The sequence below is a fragment of the Rhinatrema bivittatum genome, chromosome 8 (assembly GCF_901001135.1).
Source record: "Rhinatrema bivittatum chromosome 8, aRhiBiv1.1, whole genome shotgun sequence".
Taxonomy (NCBI): domain Eukaryota; kingdom Metazoa; phylum Chordata; class Amphibia; order Gymnophiona; family Rhinatrematidae; genus Rhinatrema; species Rhinatrema bivittatum.
The window spans coordinates 196685578-196706447 of NC_042622.1; the positions used below are offsets into that span (position 1 = coordinate 196685578).

Sequence of the window (20870 nt, forward strand, 5' to 3'; positions counted from 1 at the left end):
CACCAGGTTTTGTAATCTGCGCACGTATGTGCGGGTGGAGCGCGCAAGGGAGGGGGGGAGACTTCCGCAATTTTCGCGCGGCGACACATCCCGGCCTTCCCCACTTAAGGACCAGACTGGGAGGGAACTTCCCTACCCCCCTCCCCCATCTACCCTCCCTTCCCCTCTCCTCCCCACCCCCTAAATCCTACCTTTTTTCTTTTTGTTCTGCAACTTACTTCAGCTCCAGAGGTGAAGTAAGTTGCGTGTGCTGGGACAGCGAACAATGGCGCTATTGTGGCCCGCCCTGCCCCTTGCAGGAAGGCCAGCACTTGTGTGCGTATTGGCCTTTTTACGAGCATGGCCGGGCCTTGTGGAAAATTCCGGCGCACGCAAGGCTCGGCCACACGCGAAAAGGCCGGATTTTACGTGTGCAGCCAACTTAAAATCTACCCCTAAGGTTTTAGAGAAGCAAATGAAGGAGTAAGCTCTTAAACACCCAGCCAGGTATAAAAATAAAGGCGTATTCCAATTCAAAACAGTAGGGTGAACTATATACAGAGAATACTGGAACAACATTATCATCACAAGGTAACCGACATCCGAATAGGTTGCGCTACCTTTTTTGAAAGGATCAAAAAACAAAACAACAACAAAAAAGATGTAGGACACGAACTTTCTCTACAAGAAAACATTCCAGACGGAGTATGGTGTATTTAATAATAAAAACTTCAAAACACTATAAATATATCAAGTCAGGGAGTTAGATTTTACCGTCCCATGTGTTGTGAGTGGCTGTCATTGGTGAATGGCAAAGCCTTGAGCCTGTGATTTATTCAGTCATTATAAATGAAATGAAAACACGAATATAACTCCTAGGAGCAATGTTTCCTCTCTGTGTCACATCTGTAGTGCGTGGACTGGTATGCTAGTGATGCTATAAAAATGAGAAGCATGCAAGGTGTGATGCATGTCAGAATGTTTCAGAATGGATAGATCTGCGGGTCCTAGAAGCACCATACTGCTTTGGTGGGGAAGGAAATGTGCCCTAACAGCACAGAGAAGTACACGTGATGGCATGAGAACAGTTTGGAAAAGCTCGTGGAGTAAGCTGGCAGCCAGTGAACTGCACTCCTTCCGTATGGCTAAAAATATCCTTCTTGCTCCACAATGTGCGTATTTACAGCTGCAGTTAGGGCAGACATTGCCAGGAGCGAGATCAGAAAATAGCAAGCACAGCTTGCATTTTCAACTCTACGAACGCTATTTTGCATGAATAAAAATAAAAAAATGCCGCCTCCACAGGTGCAAATGTCCATACATAGGTTGTACCTGTGGTAAGTTTGAAAAGGAAAGTAGGCATGGGGTTTCTCTTTGAAAACTGGTATGCAGTTCACAGGTAAAACAGAGCCACAAACTCTGTCCCAGTGCAGAGATGGGAATTCTCCCCCCCCCCCAGGGAGAGGTTTGCATATCTCAGTAGCAGACATATATACACACATACAAGAGGATGGAAGGATTGCCATAAATACACCCTCATGATGGAAGGGATTGGCAGAGGGGCTTTGGTGAACGGCTGCTATGCTGTATTTTTTATAGTGTGATCTTATTGCAGATAATGAGATACGAGAATGCAAATGTTCTGGAAAAAGAAGGCCTAGACTCCGCCAACCTGAGTCCATCCAACCCACGGGAAAAGTGGCTGCGTAAGAGGACGCATGTCAAGCTGAGAGTAAGTAGCAGCAGTGGAGTTATGTAAGCACACATGGCATAAGTGACCAGCTGATATGTGTGTGTGTGGGGGGTTCCTCTCCTCCCCCCCCCTCAATTAAAAGACAGAAATGACACAGAGGTTTCTTGCCTCTTGCCAGATTTCGTAGGCCTGGGAAGCCAGGAAGGTTGTGCTGTTGGGGAATTTGTTCTCCCTCTAAAATGAAAAGTTTTTTTTTAGAATGGATTTGGACCCGCTGTTCTGAACCAGTCTGAGGACTACCCAGGCCAGTCTGCTGTTGAGGGCAGTGGTCCCCAACCCTGTCCTGGGGCCCCACCAGCCAGTCGGGTTTTCAGGAGATCCACAATGAATATGCATGAGAGAAAATGTGCATGTTATGGAGGCAGTGAATGCAAATTTTCTCTCATGCATATTCATTGTGGATCTCCTGAAAACCCGACTGGCTGGTGGGGCCCCAGGACAGGGTTGGGGACCACTGGTTTAGGGGATCCACAATGAATGCACATGACACAATGTGCATGCAAATCTCTCTCTTTCATATATGTATTTATCATGAACTGGAGACTGACCAAGGTAGCCCTCGATGATTGAATGGAGAACCACCGGTTTAGAATGGCACCAGAAGTGATGGTTTGTTACATTTATAATTAAGGTTCTGAGCAGTTACCAAATTCCTGAAGGAAAAGTTCCTAAACAGTTATTAGCCAGGTAGACTTCGGAAAGCCAGCGCTTATCCCTGGGAGTGAGTGGCAAGAAACAGCAGATCCCCAATAGTTGATCTGAGTATTTATGTCCTGGACTGGCCACTGTCAGAGATAGAATGGTGGGCTGGGTGGACCTTGCTCTGACTCAGCATGGCAATGGTTATGTTCTTACTACTATTACTACTTCTACTCTGGGCTAGATTTTAAAAGCCCTGCCTGCGTAAATCCTCCTGGATTTACTCGCGCGCCGGCGCACCTATTTTGCATAGGCCACCGGCGCGCGCAAAGCCCAGGGATGCGCGTAAGTCCTGGAGCTTCGTAAAAGGGGCAGGAGGGGGGCGTGTCCAGGAGCGGTCAGGGGCGGGTCCAGGGGCGTGGTGACGGTTCGGGGGCAGGCCGGGAGGGCGGTCCTGAGTCCCCCGGCACCGCAGCCTGTGCCAGGGGATGCGAGGTGGCGCGTGCAAGTTACGCCTGCTTCAAGCAGGCGTAACTTGCCCAACAAAGGTAGGGGGGGGGATTTAGGTAGGGCCGGGGGGTGGGTTAGGTAGGGGAAGGTGGGGGAATGCAGAGGGAAAAGAGGGAAAAGAGGCAGGCTGCGCGGCTCGGCGCACGCAGGCTGCCGATTTTGTGCAGCCTTGCGCGCGCCGACCCAGGATTTTATAAGATATGCGTGGCTACGCGCGTATCTTATAAAATCCGGCTTACTTTTTAAAGATCTACCTCTCTGGCTGGTAAACACAAGGGAATAGTACTGGCAGTGGCCACAAGGTGTCAGTATCTTCTTTAACAGTAAAAGACAGTTTTTGCCTGTCCTGAACATTTATTTATTTATTTTACAGATTTGTATACCACCAGTATAAGAACAATAAAAGCAACAACCACTCATGTTCATCAAAAGTAAAATATAATACAACAAAAATTAAAGGACAGAACTAAAACAAACTGCACATGCACAGTTGGGCCATGGAGTTACACATCTAGTACTGTGGCTTTGGGTCATAGGGTTATGGCACTGAAATGGGCTACACTGCAGGCAGACACAACAGTAATAGATGGTGGGGAGAAGGATGCTGAGACTGGCCCTGTTGCTGGAGATGTAGGCTGTAGCAGTGGCAGCAGCGTTGGTATCTGCAGAGGTAGGACACATCGGGTATGCTGGCAGAGGGTGGGCACTTTGTTGTGGTGGTGGTGGCAAAGGCTGCGGTTTTGATCACACTGTGTTTCAAGGGCGGTGTAGAGCTGCCGCTGGAGTGTCAGAGGGGTGGTGGCCGATGGTCTGGGAGATGCATACAGGAGCTGGGCAGCAGGAGGATGAATCAGCAATAGTTGGAGGATCTGAAAGAAAGGGGATCAATGTGTGTCTCTATGTGAGTGAGAGGGGGGAACTGGCACCCATGGTGGATATGATTTTGAGAGGGAGCCAAGGATGGCGGTTGGAAGGAAGAGAACTAGGGAGGGGGAAGCAGAAATGCAGCCAAGGGAGACTTCACCTGTCCCCTAATCCTGACCCTCTTTGCCCCTCCCAACTGAATACATGTTGAAGTTTTTTTTCTATTGATAGAGTAGAAATGCTGAATTTATAGAAATACTGTATTAATTTGACTGCAGATATTTTGCAGGTCTTTGCTAGGCTTAATCAGGATTCTCCGATTGGTATAGTACAGAATAAGTTTACCATTATGCATACTAATTACTAGAGAAATACTGCACTTTAAAATTACACTTCAGGGCTTTTCACAGACAGAGCATAGTGCTATAGAAACTTTAGAGCAGCCGCCAGCCTCTTTTGCTAATCCTAGTTCCTGCAGAGCAGAGTTTACTGCCAGAGATATAAACTGACCAGAACCAGGCCATGGCTGCTTAACACTTTCATTTCATTTATTAAAAGTTACTGTTCGCCTAGCAAGTGCTATCCTTAATATGCAGGGACTTGTCTAGACATATTTCACTGTAAAATATCAGGTGGTTTAAGAAATTTGTGACAATTATAAAAGCACTTCCCAGACTTTGAACTGATAAAATGTAAATAAAGCAATTAGCTTTTAATTTGAAGAAAAAAAAAAAAAAAACCAAAACCTGCAAAGGTGTTGCTGGGAATCCCATGTGCTATGCTACCCCTTAAGTCATTCCTAACCCTCTCACAGCCCATTTGGAAACCAGCTTTAAAAAAAAAAAAAAAAAAAAAAAGAATAAAACAAATTCCTCATTTGCTGTTTTGATTACCATTTAATAATCCTGTGTGACTGAAGCTCCAGGTTTTTCCTTCTTAATTACAGTGGCTTTGCCAACGCCTGTAGCAATCTAGGATCTTCTCAGCGTAAAGTTAAAACATCTCTCGCTATAAACAAGAAATCCAGAGAATCACTGAAACGTAAAAACATACTAGTCAGAGTTGCAAGGAAATACCATACAGAGGAGCCAGCAGCTGAAGGGAGAGGAGACCAGCAACCTACAGGATGGGCACACGCTTGGGGCCATTTCCTGCCAAAAGGGAAAATCTGCAGCAACTGCCATGGCAAAGCAGGGCGTCTGCTTACGTTGTATCTGCCCTACATACCGTGCAATTATGAATTATTTGGTCATGGATAAACGGTGCAATAGCTCTTTGTTTTTAATACCATCCAATGCTTTGGCCCAGGCAAAGGACCTTCCCCAGGAAATTAGGATATCTTTAAAATGGCCCTGAGCTTCCAAAAACTTTCACTGTTGTATATGCCATAGCAGAATCTGACACTAGAAAATATCTAGAGAAATGGATCTCAAAGAAACCTGGTCAACTTCCAGAATTAGAAAGAATTCTACTCCTTTTTAAGTGGACGTTTGCTTTTCCCCGCAGAACGTAACAGCCAATCACAGAGTCAATGACATCATTGCAGCAGAAGATGGCCTGCAGATCCTGGTTGGCCGGTTTATGTATGGCCCTCTGGACATGGTGGCATTAACAGGTGAAAAGGTACAGCATGTTTTGCATTTTTAGAATGCTGTGAATATTCATAGAATGTGGGTCACATGATATATTTAAAAGAAAACTATAGTCCTTATGCAGAATTTCTAAAGAATGACTGAAGATTTAAGGCGCAACAATTAATTTTAATATGGTCTGAAATGGTTTAAATGTAATCTGTGCCCCTATATTTTTTACTTTTTTTTTGGACTCTGGCCCACCCTAAAAAAGGCACAGACTGATTGCTTTATGTAGTATAAATGATGTCACATCAAGTGGGAGGGAGGCACCTAGGGATGCCTAAAGAGCATTTTTTTTAAAAGTAATTAAATTGGCTTATGATGAAGATTTTGTATCATGCAGGATTACTGAAAGACAGGAGACAGCGTGTTTTGCTGTGGTACCGACTGGAAAGTCAGGGCTAAACTGAATGCAATTGCAACGCGCAAATGGAATAATTATGTTCTTTACGCAGTCTGATAAGTGCACTCTAGTCTTGGGTGCTTGGCTTAGTAACACTTTCCATTAAGTACTGTAATAGTACTTATCAACTGATTTACGTAATATAGACCCACTTCAAACCCTTCTCCCCCCTTTGTTGTCCCACAACGTTGAAGGTAATACCTCATAAACAGGAAATCAATGTTCTGCTTTTTTATATGCTATGGCACCTAGGGATGCTTAGCTAATTGGCATGCTCAATTATCATCTGATCTTTTCAACACCTCTCTCACTGGAAGACCCCAGATCCTGAACACATCATTAATTTCTAATGTATTTTGCTAGTCTGATGTTCCTGACTTCATAAATTCATGTCCTGTGAGATCCACTGTTTACATTCATTATATGAAGAAAAAGCTTGGGTGCTGGGATAATGATGCATCTGGATAATTCTAATGTTGGCCTAATATAAAGTATCTCAACCCACAAAGACTTCACAGCATAAAAGAGGTACATTACAGGTTGGCTGAAGGACAAGCTCTGGTTTTTCTGAGAGACATGGGTTTCTTAGCTTTTTGGCTAGAATCATATATAAATTGTGAGCCATGATTGAGAACCTGCGCAATACGGAGGTTGACGCTCTGTCCCCTGACTCCCCTGGGAACATGATAATGTTATGACTATTGCCCACAGTTGATTAAATCAACCACTTAAAAGAAAAAAGGCATCTCATATCATTGCAAATATTTTTCATTGTCTATCATTAGAAACATCTTTCAGAAGACTTTTGATCAGTCACAAAAATGAATGTTAGAAACTATTTACCTGGCTTTCCAAGTTGGAGGAGAGAAAGGGATGCTAGGCTGGAAGATTTTGTTATTTAAGCAATTCTAAAATGACCCTGTCTTAACAATTTTACAATTAGAAATCAAGTGAGTACACAACATAGAGCGATTCTTGTCCCAGTTCAACAAGTCATACAAAAAAAGGACTTGGAACATGGAATAAACACAGAGGATCCTTAGTTGCAAAGAGAAAGCCAGATATCAACTAGTGTCCACAGCATGCCCCAGGAAATAATGGATACAACTATTCTGGCATTTGATCATATATCACAAAACTACAAATATCCAAAAACAAATAGTGACATATATAGTATTCCAAAATTTTATTAGTATTCAAAAATGGAAAAAATTCCAAAGAAACAACCTTTTAAAATCTCACACAAGGAATATCAACCTCAAACCCAAGCATACCACTTAATCACATATTCATACCACACTCACCACACACATTTTCCAATACCTTTAAAAAATCTTCATTTTCAAATTGAATTTTTACATATGACCCAAATTTTCCATTTACATTACAAATTTTTCAAATTGAATTACAAGCAGAGAAAAATTCAATTTCCTAAATCTTGCACATTCTCATGGCAAAATTATTTCAATTCTTCTTCTTCCTCTCTTGATCTTCTCAACATGTTTCGCCTTCCACAGGCTTCTTCAGGAGAATTTTTTAAAGAATTTCCTACTGCTTATATATTTTCATCATATTCATTGGTTCAATATTCCTGTATAAATGACATCTATATGTCCCATAGAAGTATAAGAACAGACACGTCCCCCGACTCTAAATCTTCAGCACATCATAAAAAGAAGTTCTCACAGAAACGCCATTTTTACCAAATGGCGTTGTCATTCCTTATGAGTTACCTTATTGAACTCTAGAAGCAACTACTTCTACCACCTCTGAACGCCGACATCAAACCGAATCCAAGGGATGTCTGCATTCAGAGGTGGTAGAAGTAGTTGGTTCTAGAGTTCAATAAGGTAACTCATAAGGAATGACAACGCCATTTGGTGAAAATGGCGTTTCTGTGAGATGGTGTCTGGGATAGTCAGGAGTACTTTGGTGGGGATCATGTCAGAGGGGTGGGTGGCGGGTCACATTTTCTTCAGTATAGAAGAAATTTCAGAGGCGGATGTGAGTTGGAAGGTATCCATTTTCACGTCTGCTTGTAATTCAATTTGAAAAATTTGTAATGTAAATGGAAATTTTGGGTTATATGTAAAAATTCAATTTGAAAATGAAGATGTTTTTAAAGGTATTGGAAAATGTGTGTGGTAGGGTAGATTTTAAAAAATTGTGCGATCGCGTACTTTTGTTCGCGCACCAGGCACAAACAAAAGTACGCTGGATTTTATAAGATCCGCACGTAGCCGCGCGTATCTTATAAAATCTAGGGTCGGCGCGCGCGCAAGGGGGTGCACATTTGTGCAGCCTGCGCACGCCGAGCCCAGTGCGCGCTGCCTGTTCCCTCCGAGGCCGCTCCGATTTCGGAGCTTCGGAGGGAACTTTCCTTCGCCCTCCCCCCACTTTCCCCTCCCTTCCCCAGCCCTATCTAAACCCCCCTTACCTTTGTTTCAGGATTTACGCCTGCTAAAAGCAGACGTAAATCTGCGCGTGCGCGCCGGCCAGCTGCCCCGCTCCAGGTTCCGGTCCCGGGGGCTGGTCCGGAGGCCGCGGCCACGCCCCCAGAACGCCCCCGGGCCGAAACCACGCCTGCGTTGCCACCCCCAAAATGCCGCATCACGCCCCCGAAACACCGCATCATTCTGCCATGCCCCCCCCCGACACGCCTCCTCCCGCCGCTTTTGAAAAACCCCGGGACTTACGCGCGTCCCGGGTGCTCTGCTCGCGCCGGCAGACTATGCAAAATAGGCGCGCCGGCGCGCGAGGGCCCTGCACGCGTAAATCCGGCCAGATTTACGCACACAGGGCATTTAAAATCCGCCCCGGTATGAATATGTGATTAAGTGGTATGCTTGGGTTTGAGGTTGATATTCCTTGTGTGAGATTTTAAAAGGTTGTTTCTTTGGAATTTTTTCCATTTTTGAATACTAATAAAATTTTGGAATACTATATATGTCACTATTTGTTTTTGGATACCAGGAAATAATGGGGCAGACTAGATGGGCCTTAGAGTCCTTACCTGCTGTCATAAACTATAGAGATGTGAATCGTGTGATCGATCGTCTTAACGATCGATTTTGGCTGGGAGGGGGAGGGAATCGGATCGTCGCAGTTTGGGTTTTTTAAATATCGTGTAAATCGAAAACCGGCACACTAAAACATCCCTAAACCCCACCCCGACCCTTTAAAATAAATCCCCCACCCTCCCGAACCCCCCCAAAATGCCTTAAATTACCTGGGGTCCAGTGGGGGGGGAGGGGAAGGGGGAGGGCGGGGAAACCGGTACACTAAAACAACCCTAAAACCCACCCCGACCCTTTAAAATAAATCCCCCACCCTCCCGAACCCCCCCAAAATGCCTTAAATTACCTGGGGTCCAGAGGAAGGGTCCCGGTGTGATCTTTTACTCTCGGACCTCCGTGCGTTGTAGAAATGGCGCCGGCGCCATTTTGTTTTTTTGTCCCCCAACGTCAGGAGCATAGGAGATCGCTCCCGGACCCCCGCTGGACCCCCAGGGACTTTTGGCCAGCTTGGGGGAGCCTCCTGACCCCCACAAGACTTGCCAAAAGTCCAGCGGGGGTCCGGAACGATCTCCTACCGCGAATCGTTTTTCCGTACGGAAAAACGATTCGACTGCAGGAGGTCATTCCGGACCCCCGCTGGACCCCCAGGGACTTTTGGCCAGCTTGGGGGGGCCTCCTGACCCCCACAAGACTTGTCAAAAGTCCAGCGGGGGTCCGGAACGACCTCCTGCAGTCGAATCGTGTTGCCGTATGGCCAGCACCATTTTGCGCAAAATGGCGCCGGCCGTACGGCCAAAGGTCAAAGGTCAAGCCGGCGCCATTTCTACAACGCACGGAGGTCCGAGAGTAAAAGATCACACCGGGACCCTTCCTCTGGACCCCAGGTAATTTAAGGCATTTTGGGGGGGTTCAGGAGGGTGGGGGATTTATTTTAAAGGGTCGGGGTGGGTTTTAGGGTTGTTTTAGTGTGCCGGTTTTCCCGCCCTCCCCCTTCCCCTCCCCCTTCCCCCGATTTATGATTTTTTGACGATAAATCGGGGGAATTGTTATTGTATCGCGGCTCTAACGATTTTTGACAATTTAAAATATATCGGACGATATTTTAAATCGTCAAAAAACGATTCACATCCCTAATAAACGATGTCTCTATAAGCCTATTTCTAACACCATAGAGAATTAAAGCAGAAGCAGCTGGGAGGAAGTGTCAGTTAGGGAGGCGAACACAAAATATTTTCAGTTTGTTCATTTGTTCCATTAGTTAATCACATAAATGCTGTTTTGTATGCACAAAATTGCATTCATGCACATACGTTTATATGCATAAACTACCGAATGAAAACAAAAGCAAATGCCAAAGGGAAATGTTTGAGTTCTGAATTTATGAACCCTCCTGTGATCCACCTTTGCTGAAATCTGATGCATAGCTACGACTATTTTGCTAACCAGATAGATTCAACACTGGCCACAGCCTTTACACGTTCACTAGGAAAAGCCATAATAAACAATTCTGTGATGAGCTTCAGAATACATCTGCTGCATACTGTGGTCATTTAATCATGAATTTAAAAAAAACTATATTAGCTGGAGCCAGAAATATTTCATTGCTTAGGAAGCAGGCAAGTTTGAATGTTTGTATTTCTCGTTGGTTTACTGTCAGCATGATGAAGATTCATCATAAGCAGATGAACAATTTAGCATATAAATACATTTGTGAGAATCTATATTAAAATATATTTGGTCTCATTTCTCTTTCAGCTTTAAAAGTCTTGCACTATTCCCACTGGTGCAACTTCAGGCACAATGAGGGATTAACATAGCAAGGCAGTACTTGTCAAATTCAAGTTACTTGGACATACTGCAGACAAGTTTGTGTTTTTTTTTTTCCATTGGCCATTAAATATACAGTTATTACAGAGATATTGAGGTCAGGGACACCTACACCTAAAATTAAACATTTTTATTCTCCTCTGCATTGCACAGAGTTAAAAAATGGAAGTGATTCTGTCGGGGAAACTAGCAAATCCATTTTGTACGATGGAATCAAAAGCTTGCAAGTCTCATCTTCAATACCCATTTTTCCTAACTGCTGGTATACCGCACCCCCTATATGATCCTTAGCTTTATCTTCACTTTCCCTACCACTAAGATGCTTCTGTGATTGGCTCAGGCTTTCTTTCTTAAATTCCACTGTCTCCCTGGAGAGATTGCTCCATGCATCCATCGCCATTCCTGTAAAGAAATAGTGTACTTATAATATAGATGGTCTTATACCATGAGTTATGAATCACAATATATAAAGGTTGTAGAACATATGCAATCTATTTAAAGCTAGCTTTGCTGTTTTATTTCACATAAATTGTGAATAGGGTAGAAAATGGAGATGACATCCTAGTCCTGCTCCTTTGGGTGCTAGCCTGTATCTTGTTTTAGCCTGTGTGATTACATCAGATGGTGCCATTATTATTACTTTAATATGAATGTGGTATAGTGCTCAAATAAGGGAAAGATCAGGAAGAAAGTGTCAAATACTTCTTATGCTCCCTGCCTTGAAAGTAAAGCTGCCCAATTTGAGTGTTCAGTACCTTCCTCGTTTTTCCTTTTGGGTGTAAAAAAACAAACAAACCATGATTATAATAGCAATTTTGTGCTTCGTGTTAATACGTTCCCTCCACCTTGCCACCCCTGTATTCCTTGCACCAAATCACTGTTTATAAAATCCAAAGATTCAGCTATTAACATATCTGCCATATTAAATATGCATTAAAAGGAATCCAGTGCACTAACTTATTTCCCCCCCTCCTGTCTGTCCAGGTTGATATTCTTGTTATGACGGAGCCCTCTGCTGGGAGATGGGTGTATTTCGACACAGAAATATCCAACAGCAGTGGTAGAATCTCTTACAGCATCCCGAAAGAGAAGAGGCTTGGAGTCGGCGTCTATCCCATTAAAATGGTTGTTAGGTAGTTTAAGTTTTATTACCTTTTTCATTTAACATTTTTAATAGGAAAATAAACTGAAAACTTTAAGAGAAGCTCGAAGTAGAAATAGTAAACGGCAAGGTTAGACCCTTCAAGTACTTGCAAATAAGTGTTCAGGCTCCACATAGGGGTTGATTTGAAAAAGGAGCGCATTTGCGTCCATATGCACACAGTTCCCAGCGCGCGCATGGACGCGCTGATTTTATAAGATGTGTGCACTAGCACGCGCGTGTTATAAAATCTCATGGCGGCACATGCAGGGGGCTGAATTTTCGAATATTACGCGCAGCAACGCAATCGGGCCTCCCCCCCCAGTCCGTTCCAATTAAGGAGCGCACTGGGAGGGGAACTTCCTTACCCCCCCTGTCTAACCTTCCTTCCCTTTCCCCTCTCCACCCCAACCCCTAACCCCTACCTACCCACCCAAAATTTTTTTTATTTTTTTTTTACTTACTTCTGCTCGGGAGGAGCAGTAGTTTTCGCGCGCCAGCCGGCTGCCAGCATGCGCTTCCCCGGGACAGCGACGAACGGCCACTGGTCCTGGCCCGCCTCCGTCCCGCCCCAATTTTAAAATGCACGTAAACCCTGCTTCTTACACTTGCGGGCCTTTGAAAATCCACCCTATAATGAATATTCATGAGACATTTGCATGCTGTTTTCTACTTACCAGGTTAGTTTGCATGTTGTGATTACCTTAAAAAAAAAAAAAAAAGAGTGATCCTGATGTGGTGGCGACCATACCTGCCACAGGACAGAGGAAGGCTGGAGGTGACAGAGCTAAGGGCTACAACGATAGTACCAGGGTCTGCACCAAAATCATACAGGACTAGTCTTAAGGACATAAATATGTCTACTCTAGGAGGGGGGTGGGGCATTCAGCTAGTGGACAGGTACACACCAAGCACAAGAGGCAAATCTTTTTCAGAGGAAATAAAGCTCTGGCCCGAAGATCAAGGTATGAAGTTCCTGGGGTGACAGCTTCAGAAGTAACATCAGAACCTATTCCTTTAGGGAAAGGGTGGAGGAAGCATGGAACCAACTCCCAGTGGAGGTGGTAAAGACACCAACAGAATTCAAGAAGGCACTGGAAACGCAGGGGGCCCCCTAGTGGCAAGGAAATGGAGGAGGCGCGGATCTGTGGTATTCCAGAGTTAAAAGCCCTGATATCATTCTGTGACAATTTTTATTTTATTTATTATTTTTTATATACCGACATTTAATCTCAGTCGAGATATCACACCGGTTTACATTCAGGTACTGTAGGTATTTTGGTAGGAACAGGGTTGGGAGGTTGCAATATTGCAGTTAACTCACCCATCACGTCCTCTAGGACGGGGCAGAGGGAGAAGTAATAAAGACAAAAGCAAGTGCAGATAAAAAGTAAAACTTATCAGTGCTGCAGGCCATGGAGTAGCTCAGTAGGTCCCAGCAGGCTGTAACGTCCCAGAATCTAACTGGATTGGTACTGGCAAATTAACGGTGGCACGAGGACCTAGGAAGCTGAATGAATGAACTACTACTTTTGGATCAGTGGTCCTTAACCTAGTCCTCTCGGCACACCCAGCTTGGTTTTCAGGATATCCATCATGAACAGCAATGAAATACATTTGCAAGTAATGGAGGCAGAGCAGGCATCTCCCTTTCGCTGTGGATATCCTGATAACCAAAGTGGCTGGGTGTATCCCAAGGACTATGTTGAAAAGCGCTAGATTATTAGAAAGCTTAAAGGTGGAGAGAGGAAGGGGATGTTGGATTAAGTATGTGATCTTGATGCCTATCTATCCAGTTCAGAAGAGAACCAATGATAAACTAACTTAGAGAAGGAGTGATGTCCAAAAAGCAGCTAAGCGTCTGTGGCAGCAGCTGGAATATATCTTTGCAGACTGGATGGCCCAGTTAGTCTATTTATTCATTTATTTATGTTATTTATATTCTGCCTTTAGTAGCTGGTCAGCTACTTCAAAGTGGATGACATTCAGGTACAGTATGAGTGTCCTCAGAGGGCTTACACGCTAACAGGGGTCATTCCTTAAACCGTGAGGTGCCGTTATCACGTGCGGTACAATTTAAATCAAGGGAAGGGGAGGAGTGTGGGTGGGGCTTGAGTGGGGTTATGGCCCGGCGCAACTGCAGGCGATAATGTTCTCCACATTATCGCCAGCAGTACCGCAGGAATTAACACCTTTTCTTGTGGCACTATGGGGGCAAACGTGTGCAGCCCGGCCCCATCTTTGGCGGGCGAAAAGGCACTGCTGCGATGTGGCCAGCTGCAAATGTTCGCTCCCCCCCCCCCCCCCCTCCCAGCCATCATGATGAAGCCTGGGGTTAGATGGTAAATTTTCAAAATGTTACATGCATAAAAATGTGCATAGCCTGTACTTGCATTATCAATATTTTATAAGCATCAAAAATACGTGGGTAATTTGGGGTTCGCCTGTACATGAAAAAGGGGCAATCTGGGGGCATTCTGGGGCAGGGCCAACATTTACACACACATAGATTTGGAAACTTATTCCCGTAATTGTTCCCCTGCTAATTTTCTTGTGTAAGCGTGGGGGAAAGTTCAGACGGAAGAACCAGGAAGGTTTCTCTGATCTGGAAAAGAACTGGGTGAACGGGTGGAGTAATTGGTAAACTGATCATTTCAATTATGTACCTATGTTTTAAAAATATGCCGACTTACTCATATAAAACCTGATTTACTCATGCAAGTCTTACATGCATGAAAGTATTTTGAATAGGAAAAGTATGCATGTTAAATGCATTAAAATACTCGCTTTTGCTCTACTGAATGTATTCATGCATAAGCATACACGCACACCTATGTTGTGGGGTAGAGATACGCATATTTTACAATACGCACAGCTTATAAAATACTAATTAGAAATATGCACGTGCCCATATGTGTGTATATATGCCACTGCGTGCAGTGCTTTGAAAGTTATCCTCTAAGTTTGCACCTGAAGCAAACTTTCTGCTGTCATAGGGGCCAATGCAATACAGTGGGCTCAGCCGAGGGCACTGTTTAACCCGCTGTCGGACACAGGTTAAATAGGCGCTAATCCACCCCTAATGCAATAGGGGAATTAGCGCCTATTGAAGGTGTGTCCGACGCAGAGTGAATGAGTTAGCGCTCATCACATGCAAATGCGAGGCTATTACTCATTCACTCCAAATGCAAAAAAATAAATGTGCGTCTCATTTATCGCTCAGCTATTAACGCCTGCCTGGAGCAGGCGTTAATAGCTGAGCGCACTGAAAAAAAGTACAGAAAAGCAGCAAAAACTGCTTTTCTGTACTTTTTTAAAAGTAAAAAAAAATCTCTGCCGGCTGCTTTGAAGACCAACACCGATATGCTCGGCGTCTGTGTTCATAACCGGCAGACTGCTGGTAACCATGGGGTCGCGTTAGCAAGGAGGTCCTAAGGTCGCGCTAGCAACACTAGCGCCTCCTTGCTAGTGCGACCCCCTAATTTGCATATTACATGGCGCCCTATATACTGTTAATGCATGAGGGGCTGTGATTTTTAGATCAGTAATTTATATTGCATAAGAGATTCAGACTGGTGTTTGTCCTGTACAAATGTAAGTCCCTGCAGCACCATAAAAATCCAACTGTCCAGCAAGGCACAGGGGATCTAGGAGGCTGGATGTTCCAGCAATCATCTCGCTAGTTTTGGTAGCTATTTATTATTTGTATAGCACTAGCTCTGTATGCAGCAAGTTACAGACACATATAATACAATCTCTGCTCCTTAGAGCTTTATAATCTAATTAAAACTGACTAAGAAGACATACACACACCAAAAAAAAAACAAAAACATAAGGGATAGTTAAAACAGGAAAACCAACTGGGAAGAACTAAACCAGGTGGGTTATAGGTGGGATAGAGGCAGAGGCACAGATTGTTACAAAACATGGGGGTTAGAGGGACATGCTAGTTGTTTGGATTAAATATGAGATCTTATATGTTCATTTACCCAGGATGGGACCCAAAGAGAAAGAAAAAAACGATTTGGATTAGGAGCAATATCCTACATAACAGTCAAACCTCTACAGCTGATAGTTGGGATATATTCTGGGCAGACTAGATGGGCCAGTTGTCTTTTTGTGCCATGTTTCTCTGTATCTGCAGCCCCCAAAGCCTGCAGCTGAAGAGGTTTGCTCTACCAAACCGTGAAGATGACATGGCACACTCATTTAGCTCAGAATTAAATGCTTTATAGATGAAGGTAGTTGAAGGGGTTTTGGGTTTAGTCTGGCTCAGAAATTTCTGGCTTCTAATTTAAACTGGATGTTTGTTACATCTGGAAGGTTGAATTTTAACTTGTGCTTTCTGCCTGCCAAAGTCGGTCAGCAGAGATCCACAAACTAAAGACAGTCATCAACACCTTTCCTGAGTTTATTAAAAGGGCAAAGCTTGACTTTTCTTACCACGGAAAAGCAGTCTTGTTTTCAAAACCATGACATGAGCCAAGCCATGGCATTTCTGGAAAGCAATAGGGTGTGTTATGTGCGAGGCAATAAATACAGCCGCTTGACTGATGGCTTTAGCAGGGTGAAGAGAGAGAGAGAACATTTTCATGCTGGGAATTCTTTGAAGCAGAAGCTTGAGCATGAACATGAAACGTTTGGTACAACAGGAAAAACTGTGAAACCACTCGTAACCAGAGCAGGAGCCCTTTGATTTAGCCTCCACACTTCTGCCTTATTGGCTGTATTATGCTCCCTGCTCAGATGCAGGCACATACCATTCTTTACCATCTAAACTTCAGCAGAAAACGTTTTATCAGAGCTGGGCACAATTCTCTGGCATTACTCTTTTTTTTTTTTCTCTCAGCATGTCTTGTGGTATACGTTTGAGATGGACATTATTCAAAAGGTGGAAATATCACTGGTATTAAAGCAGTAGTGCTACGTGCACATCAAGCTTTTAATTTGGCAAGAAAAGGCGACATGAAACATGTTGAAGGAGGATAGCTTTTGGGAAGGGTTCACCTGTTTTAGGGATTAGTTGACAAGGCTTCAAGTTGTTGCCAATCACCAGCTTGCTGTATTCTGCCGTGGCTGCTGGAAATGTAAGGAAGGCAATACATAGCACTAGAAGCTGTGAGAGCCCCCATATTAGGTTCCAAACCTGAGAAAATAAGTTCTCCAAAAATTATAAATCCTACGTACAGCTCTTGCAAAAGGGCAGTCCTAATGTCCAGTCAGCTCTGAGTGACTCGTCTTGGATGCTGTTTTGAAAATAAAACAAAATAATCAAACAAAAAAAATAAATTGGAACCTAGGGAATCTACTTTAGAAACCACTTCAGCAGGCAGCAAACCACTTTGTGCAACAGCAGGACTGCTCATGTTGTCTTGCTTGGGGAGCCATCAGTAAGATAGGAGAGACTGACTGATGTCAAGATCCTCATGCCTAGCAGGGCACAAAAGTAGCGCTAAACCCACCCATAGAGGAGTAGGAATTTTTTAAGTCATCTTTCTAGCTGATAATCTTACCTAATTTTGCTGGAGTTTTGGGGGCTACCCTTTTTATAAGGTATAAATGTTTTCCTTTAAAAATGAACATGCTCTGTAAAACTAAAAACTTCTTGATGATTTAATTCAAACTGGTGATTGGCTGCTGCCTTCTAGCTGTCGAATGGCCCCATTTTAAAAGGCCCACGCGTGTAAAAACCAGGGGTTAGGCGTAGCCCAGCCATGCGTAACTCCCGTTTCCCGTCGATAGCAGGGCTGAATTAGCCATGCTGTCATGGGATCTGTCAATCAGGCCCGGGAGGCGGAGCTTGTCAAAGCAGAGAACAGAGCTTTGCTCTCTGCGGCTGCGCGTATGTTCCCGCGCAGGAAAGTAACGGACTCTCCTCAGTCTGTTTTTTCCGCGAGCGGGAACGCACGCGGAGCTGTTATTCTCCTCAGTTTTTAAAAAACAGAAATAAAATGTCTAAACCCGGGTTTAAACCCTGTGGCTGTGGAAAACGGATGTCGGTAACGGATGGACATGATCGCTGTTATCAATGTCTCGGGCCGCATCACCATATAGAAAAATGTGAGTTTTGTTCAAAAATGTCACCACGAGCATTAAAACAGAGGGCCTATAGGCTTCAGGAACTTTTTGCCTCCCGCGATCCGTCAGAGGCTCATTCTTCGCCTGGCCCGTTCACTTCATCGGCTCCGTCAAAGAAGAAATCTTTGCCGTTTAAACCTAAGTCCTCCACTATAGGAGGTAAGAGGAAAGCAAAAAATCAAAGGCCAGTGGGTCCTACTAAATCCCCAGTGCCTGTAGAGCCGCAACGTACCTCATAGGAGGAGGATTCCTCCGCGCCGAAGACTTCTGCGCCTATGGCGCCAAATGCGCATATACTGGCGCCAAAGTCAGAGTCTGCGCACAACTTAGCGATTCCGGTGCGCACGGCGCAGAGAAAACTACCGCGCCGACTAAATATGCGCACGGCGCCAGAAACACCTGTACGCACGGCGCCGAAGACATTTGAGCGCATGGCGCCGGAAACACTTACGCGCATGACGCCGGAAAATCCTGTACGCACGGCGCCGAAAACATTTGAGCGCATGGCGCCGACTATGAAGAAACTTATGCGCACGGCGCCGAAAAACCCTGTGCGCTTGGAATCAAAGAAACATGCGCATAAAACTACAACCGCGCACAATTCTACTTCCGCGCACAGACATGCAAGTGCGCATGAGTCTACAGTCGCGCATACGCGCATACCTGCGCATACCTCTACATCTGCGCGTAAACACATATCCGCGCATAAATCTAATTCAGCGCATACATCAAGATCTGGGCGTAGAGACCACAATTACTCGCCTCAAAAATTAAAGAGGAAGTTGAAGCGAAAACGATACCCTTCACACACCTCTTCTTCCGAGACGGAAGTCACAGATACGGAGTCTGCATCTGAGGACTATCATAAGTACTCACATCACTCCCATTCTAAAAGATTAAAAAAGAGGAGTGCGACATGGGACATGAGTCCTTCGACTTCTAAATCATCTCATAAAGTTCCGTCTACTACCGGCTCATTAAGAAAACCGGTACAAATTCTCTCCTCTAACACTTCTTCAGATTCAGAAGTTCTCAAAAATGCTCCAGACGAAAAGACACGGAGAGATAGAGAGGTTCCTACAACGTCACCTCCAACAATTATTCCAAAACAACAAGACAATCGTATGATAATGCCCTCTCATACAAGAGAAGCATTTTTTCAATTGTCGCAGTCTCTAGAAGGATTCTACGAGACGCTTCAATCATCTTTTAAAATATATAATACTTCTGAGGACAATGCTATAAAACATAAAGCACAGTCTAATGAAGAGCAGTCGGCGGAACCACCAACATCTCCCAGGACAAACCAACCAACTTCACCTACTCATCTACAGGATACATATTTTGATTCTCCTTCAATACAAACATCCCCATCATCATCGGTGGGATGTCTGTCAGACACACAGGACAAATACAGGAGCCACATTCGCCTCTGAAGACCTTACATACCCAAAATTCATAGAAAAAATGGGTACAATTCTACACCTAGAGGTACAAAAAGAAGCAGACCCTAGAGCGGAAACTCTCGGACTTCTAAAGATATTTGATACTCAGGTGGAACCAACATCTCTTCCACCTCAAGAAATTCTACATTCTGTATTACAAAAGTCCTGGGAAACGCCTTATACAACTGCAGCTGTTTCTAAGAAAACAGACATGAAATTTCGTATGAAGAAAGCATCACTATACACTCTACCACAATTGCCTCACGCATCAGTCGTAGTAGAGTCGGCGTTGCAAAGGTTCAAGAAAACAAAACTACACACTACTTTCCCCCCAGGGAAAGACAACAAATATTTGGATGAATTTGGTAGGAAAATATACCATAATTCAATGTTAACGGCAAGAATTATGCAACATCAGTTCTATATGGTGCAATATCTGTATGAGTGTATGCAAGCTATGAAAGGTATACATTCCTCAGTAGCGGAACAAATACCTCAACCTCTTCATGATATGGAAGAATGTTCTCAACATCTATTGAGATCAATCTATGAAGCACATGAAACGTCATCCAGAGCGTCTGCAGCAGCTATTGCAGCCCGCAGACTAGCATGGTTACGTTCAAGTTCCATAAGAGATGACTTGCATGTGAAACTAACGAACCTCCCATGCACGGGAGATAACTTGTTCGGAGAAAAGTTCCAGGACGCAGTAAGTAAATTAAAAGAGGAAGCTCTAGCAGTACAATCTCTAACATCAAATCCCATTTACTCGACTACCCGTCGTTATGTGGGGTCTACCCGTAGACAATCATATGGCAGAAGGCCCTATAGATCTTATCAATCTTTTCGTACGCAGCCATACCCTGCCTACCAACGTCCTGCTCCACAAAATAATACCTCAAATCAACGAAGAGGTAAACCACGTAACCAAAGGCAACAGGCACAACAGCCGACTACTGCTGTAAAGCCAACCTCATCTTTTTAGTGATTCAGCCGCCACCACAACATCAAGCTCCTCCAGGCAGAATTTGTGCTTGCCTGAAAGCCTGGGAAATAATAACATCAGATCAATGGGTTCTGGAAATAGTATGTCAAGGCTACCAACTCCAATTTGTAACAAAACCCATCTTGCCTCATCTTTCCACACTCAAGATTTACAATTCCCATCCACAACTGGGGGAGGAAATTGCTTTACTTCGCAAACAACAAGCAATTCGACAAATCCACCCACACCCCAAACTAGCAGCATTTTATTCCCCGTACTTCCTCATACCCAAGAAGTCTGGAGGCCTTCGCCCCATACTAGACCTAAGGGAGTTGAACAAATTTCTCACCAAGGAGAAATTCAAAATGGTATCGTTGAAGTCAATTCTTCCTCTCATTCAAACCAACAATTGGATGTGCTCCATCGATCTGAAGGATGCTTACACGCACATTCTAATCCATCCATCCTCGTGGCGTTACCTGTGCTTTCGCTACAGACATCAACACTACCAGTACAAAGTTCTTCCCTTTGGACTATCGGCTGCACCCAGAGTTTTCACCAAATGCATGATAGTGGTGGTGGCTCATCTCAGGAA

General features: G+C 44.2%; 1 protein-coding gene across 4 annotated transcripts in view; it reads left to right on the forward strand.

Annotated features, from left to right (window-relative positions):
- PITPNM3 (PITPNM family member 3) overlaps positions 1 to 20870 on the forward strand; it is a 628273-nt gene that overhangs the window by 581050 nt on the left and 26353 nt on the right. For all 4 annotated transcript variants that reach the window (XM_029612401.1, XM_029612400.1, XM_029612398.1 and 1 more), the window contains 3 exons: positions 1595 to 1711; positions 5252 to 5368; positions 11611 to 11759. In XM_029612401.1, coding sequence (XP_029468261.1) covers positions 1595 to 1711; positions 5252 to 5368; positions 11611 to 11759 — 383 coding nt within the window. The remainder of the gene's footprint in view (positions 1 to 1594; positions 1712 to 5251; positions 5369 to 11610; positions 11760 to 20870) is intronic.